This window comes from Schistosoma mansoni, chromosome 1 (genome assembly GCF_000237925.1).
Source record: "Schistosoma mansoni strain Puerto Rico chromosome 1, complete genome".
NCBI classification, from domain to species: Eukaryota; Metazoa; Platyhelminthes; class Trematoda; order Strigeidida; family Schistosomatidae; genus Schistosoma; species Schistosoma mansoni.
In genome coordinates, this window is record NC_031495.1 from 46331307 (window position 1) to 46337306 (window position 6000).

General features: G+C 35.3%; 1 protein-coding gene across 1 annotated transcript in view; it reads left to right on the top strand.

Annotated features, from left to right (window-relative positions):
* Positions 1–2604, top strand: part of Smp_133700 (putative udp-glucose glycoprotein:glucosyltransferase) — a gene marked incomplete at its 5' end in the record, with an annotated part of 41110 nt that extends 38506 nt beyond the window's left edge. The window contains 2 exons of the mRNA XM_018794611.1: positions 206–524; positions 2096–2604. Of these exons, the coding sequence (XP_018649005.1) occupies positions 206–524; positions 2096–2124 (348 nt within the window). The 3' untranslated portion in view covers positions 2125–2604. The remainder of the gene's footprint in view (positions 1–205; positions 525–2095) is intronic.
* Positions 2605–6000: the final 3396 nt, after the last annotated feature.

Below are 6000 nucleotides of genomic sequence, written 5' to 3' on the forward strand. Positions count from 1 at the left end.
TGCAAAACAATCACACTTTCTTCCAACTATATAGATTGAAGAAACTACCTTACTCTTATCTTCAATTTATGCTGGTTTCTCACTTGTAAGAAATAGTCACTATCAATACAACATATATCAGTTTTTTGACCGGTATCTGGTTGTTTGTATTCTTTTAAAGTACTTATTTGAGATTCAATTAGTTTATTTGACTTACTTTGTTAAGGTTCCAATTAAATCATTACCTCAAGAATGGTTATGGTGTGAAACATGGTGTTCTGATGAAAGTTTAGCTAAAGCGAAAACTATCGATCTGTGTAATAATCCACGTACAAAAGAACCGAAGTTGACTGCAGCAATGCGTATCGCTCCGGAATGGGTTGATTATGATCGTGAAATTAAAAAATTGTGGAAACGTGTCTACGTCTCTCCTGAAAGCAGCAGTAGTAGTAGTAGTGCAGCTTCTGCTTCTGAATTTTCTACAGTTTCAACCACTGCTGAACCTACACATTTGAAAGAAAGTCCAGTAGAAGGCTCAAAAATTGGTATGTACACTGCTTTAGCAATATGTCAACTCATGTTTGTCATTATTGATTTAAGTAGAATATGATTATGCTGTACAGATTCATTGTGATATGGTAAAAGAGTTAAGAGAGTTTTTCAATACTGGATTTTCGAAATAAGTAGTTCAACGCAACTAGATAGCAACAGTCATTTTCCCAGCATTTGTTGATGAATAATTTCAGTTCAACAGAAGTCATACTAAATTTAACTTTGTAAAACTCGTCTTTCAAATTATGGTGAAATCTTTATGGAGCGATGAGAATGCATAATTGTTGTACTTGTGCTAAGCATTCTTACCAATCTGGTCATATGTATGTAAATATGCGTGTGTGTTATGATGACTCAGGGTTTGTAAAAGTGCAGCATGACCTTTTTCTAGATCCAGTTTTTCGCACTTTCAGTTGACTAGTTCAACTAGTCATATAAATTACAAGACGGTTGGAGTGCATTATAGAAGTGCAAAACTGTATGTGAAAAAGTAAAACTGAAATTTTACATTTCCTACATCAATGCATACATATTTATATGTGGGATTAGATTACTATAAGTGAACAGTGCAAATGAATCACATTTCTTAGATTTTCATTTATTTATTTAAACACATAAATATTGGTACAAGGAAGCACCAGATACATATGCGCCACACAAATCTCATTTGATTTGTATGAGGGCTATGATATTGCCCAGGTGCCCAGACTGAAACAGGTGGTTTTCTAAGGTGGCCACACCCGGAGCCTTTGACCTGAAGGTCTAGTCTACAAGGCAGTGGAGCATCGTGAGGAGATGCAGTCCCATGGTAGTCGGTGACCAACGATTGGTTCATAGCCATTTGTTCCTTCAGGATACTAGAGCCCGTGTGCACCATTGGTTTGAAATCATGGTTTTCCAACTCCCCTAGGTGGACCCTCCTTGTCCACCAACCCGGTTAAAGAACCGGACATTCGCTTTTCGTCCTCTCAATTTTGTAAACAACAGTAATGCCACGAGAAGGCAGTGAGTAGGACTTCCCTGTCAGAGGCTATGTATTCGCGTGGTCATGTGAAAGCATTTGGAGAGGGAGAACGAACTCTCCCCACTCTCGGCCGTACCAGGGCATTTGGGAGCATTTCTTAGATCCACTTCATCTTCTCATTGCTGTATGATGAAATCACTTCAAATTCAGGAATTATGTGAATAGTTTAGTAAACTTGTAGTTATAATAGATTGGCTAACAATATTCTATTCAAAATATTCGGTCCAAATTTAAAAGTCATCGAAAAATTTACCACAAATCTCCTTAATCTATGGTTCATAAAGAAATGTAATTAGCGAGTGTGAACTTGTTTTGCAAAAATAAACATACTACTTTTAGTTTTGTGAGTAGTTATGTGTAAATTCTTAAACGTTTATGGTGATGAGCTGACTTAACGTTTAACGCATGTACCTATGTGGTCGGAATACCTAAAAAAGCCCTGAGAATATGCACGTAAAAGAAACTTATTATGTAATATATAAAAATGTAGTTTAAAATGTAACATATTCTATTTTTTGTCAATTACTATTTCATTTCCAGATGATGATACAGTGAAAACGGAATTGTAGGTATTTGTTTTTATCACCAGATGGTTTTTGCTTCTGATGACATTCATCCAACTATATATTTCACCAACTAACCATATGTAAATTAAAACCTGTATTTTCTTTGGCTGTGTGTATGTCACTTTTCCTAAGTACTATTGAAGATAAGCTTTTTTTCAACTATTCATTTCTTTTTTACACCAATTCATTAATTATCTATTTCAAGAGAATCTTCTTCGATTATTGGCGATTCTTGATTCATAATCTCCTTCCTTTTGCCACTCGCTGCTTATATCATTTTTCATAGTCTTTGTATTCACATGAACTGTTGTGTTGCATTCCTTTCTTCCTTCAATACAAAGAAAAACAAGTTCTCGATCAAGAAAATGCCCATTTTTATTGTACTATGTACAGTCTGTAATAAGCTCATTGACATGCATATATAGTATTTTTATTGTTTTAATTGTATCAATGTGCTTTTTTGAAGTATTAGTTAAACATTGTAAACAAACTTATAGTTTTATGAATTTGTTATGGCAGATACCAATTGCGTTCGTTTATTTATTTATTTAGACACATAAACATTGGTATATAGTGGTACCGAAGTATACATGTCACACACATATCATTGAATTTGTATGTGGGCGGGAATATTGCTGGGCTGCTCAAACGAAAGTAGGTGGTTTTATTAGGGAGCCAATCCCCGTGCCTTTTATGTAGAGCTCTTATACACATAATAGTGGAACAACTTTAGGAGATGCTATTTTGTGGTAGCCGATAACCAAGAATAAGTTCATATGCTATTTGTTTCCTCAGTATCCTGAAGTCCTCCTGCAATACTAGTTTGAGATCAGAGTTTTCCAACTGCCTCCGTACTCACCAATCCGGTTTAAGCATCGGACATTCGATTTTCGTTTTCTCGTTTTCGTAAGCGACACCGCCACAAGGAGGTAGTTACTAGGATTTCTTTGAAAATGGCTATGCTCGCGTGGACATATGAAATCATATTTATATATATGCATGTACAATGTTTAGCATTTTCCATTCATTTAGTGAGTGAATGCTACATACAGGAGAATAATTTTCACCGAGGATTACAATTAGAGTTCTAGCTCTCAAATTATTTATCGATTGGTTTTCATTCAACAAGTCGGCATGTGCCACATTCTCGTGGTCATAGAGGATATATCTAGTTAGCTTTAAATAAATAAAACTAAGCCCCTATGAAAAACAATACATATTTACAGCACCCACTAGCTAAACAAAAATGTTAGAAATTGTACGTTTAATGAACTTTGAAAATAAAATGGTTTCCTCACATCTTGATTATTCACTCAAAATTCATCTCGTCACAAACAACCGACCAACATTAGAAAAGCAAGTCAAATGTATTTTATTGTTCACACTCAAAGAGTCATGTATTATTATCAGTATAAAATGTAAAACAACAACACTGTATAAAAAGGTCTACACGGATATAGAATTAAGACGTTTGTGTACAAAGCATTTTTGTAGTTAATCAGTTATCATTTATAAATGTCGGAAGATATCGCAGAGGTTTACTAATTAGATGGAAACTTACAATTAGGATAACAGTAGAAACACCAATGGCTTATGGTAATTGTCTTATAGCTAACAAGTGGAATCCAGGACGCACATTTCGTCCTATTTCAAACTCGTCACCTAGGTGTACCTGCACTTCAGCATTGATATCCACACTGAAACTCCAGTCCACTGCGGATCGTTCTGAAAACCCAAAGCGTTATCTACTAAGCTACTATTGTAGTGAACGAAGACTTGGTGGGGTTAATCAATTTATTGTTAAATGCAAAATTAGAGTGCTTTCTTAATATATGGAAACCACACATTAAATATAGTTTGCACATCTTACTTCAATTATCCTTTGCATGGCTCACGATTCTTTCAATTCTGCATTTATTACATTTACTCTCTGTTTTCCTTCCTGTTCTCTTCAATTCAGTCCTCTGCTGGTAGGCATTCCACTTCTGACTGGAATGACTGATATGTTTGATACGAGTTCGCCCTACTCGGTAAACGGAACGAAGGTCAGTGACACTATAGGCTGATTCTAATCCGTTGTCCCCTGCCGTGCTAACTAGATCAAGAAGTCTTGATGAAGCGTAGAGAATGTATTCTACAAGCACCCAGAAAATACGAGGTCACTAAACACACAAATCAAGCTTATTTATACAATGATAGAAACGCCCTTGAGAGCGCCACAAAATAGCGTACTGAAAATATCCGTCAACCAATGACAGTTAAGGATTTCCGAGTGGGAAATGTAAGCTGTAAGTCAATTAAGCGTTTCTTGGTGCGAAAACATAAAGTTCGAATTTTCAGAATAAAATTACAAAATTAGGACCTTTTCCAAGTGAGTTCTGGGGACCTAACTTCCTCAATAGTAGCATACTACTAATACCTGTCAACATAAGTAGCATACACCACACTAAGTCCACATATTAGCTTGTTCGATGAATGTGAAGACAATAATAGTGTTTTGTAATTCACTATTGCTTATATTAGGGACTACAATTATACAGTCTTTTATCGAGAACAAGAACCGACCTAAATTATACAGCTATTAAAAACGTAGTAGCTTCAGACGTCTGTTTTGTTCTAGTATGGGGCTCCTCTGCTGAGAAGTCATTCAGTACTTCTGAACAATCTCCGTTAGCAGATGTCCATTTTGAGCGAAATTAACGCTACATGCTGACATATGACAACAGATTTGCTAGGAAAACTCAAGATAAAACCCAAATAAGTTGAAATAATAACCATTTATTTAATAATACGAAAACGTACTTATATATTTACAAGGTCAAGGTCAAAATATTTAATCGTACACAAAATGAAACAAAAAAAAAACATTTTCAACGAGGTCATCAAAAACATAATTGAAATTTTACTATTGATTAACAAATGGATCAGTGGTTCAGTGACTTTTTTACTTTCAACTGTCAGATCATGATGTTGATCATCGTAAAAATGGTTGAGGCAATCCGATTGTATCATATTTTATTTCATACAGTTAATATTCTTCACTGCCAAGTTTATAAACTTCGCTCGCGAAATAAGCTATATTAAAGTAGACGAATGATCTTGTTACTGGTATCGTCTTCAATTGCACTATTGACAGATTTCTCACAAAGTAAATGAATTTAGTCATTGTTAAGATCAATTGATTTCTTTATTGACTAACGATTTAGAGCAGGTATACTGAAGGAGTAAATAAATATTTATTTAAAACATTTTGTTTTTATTCTCTATAGAACCAGATCAAACGTTTTTATGAAATAAGTAGTAAGCAGACGACTTTACAAAAAATTCTGGTTTGGAGGTTTGATAGTTTCTTTGTGACAATCATAAAGTCATAAATAAGTCAGTATCCATACCATCAAGTATATTTCTTATTATAGTCGATTACGCAAATAAGCAAACTCATTTTACAGTAATTTACCATTAACTTTTTAGTTATTTTTATTGAGTTCGCGAACTGATGTAAGGTAAACCACCATTGAAACCTAGGAGCACTGGAGAACTGTTACGTTGCAGTACGAGACTTTTCAAAAGTGCATATCCCCGAACCTGCCGCTGGGAATTGAGTCCAAGATCGGCTTCTCTCCAAGGAACCACTCGCCAAAAGCGCCTATTCTTACCTTCAAATTGTACTTCCTACTTGGAAGGACTGTAAATGTTATTGGTTCGGTACCTCTTTTAGTACGCTATTTTGTGGCTTTTCCCAAGAACCTTTTTATGCTATATATATATGTTTGGGTTGTGCGCTTGTTTTGTTCATGCTTCTGGCCGATTGTGGAATACATCTTTCCCTCGGCTGAACCTGGTCTTCTCCCTCTAGTTAGCAGGGCTGGGGCGTAGTGG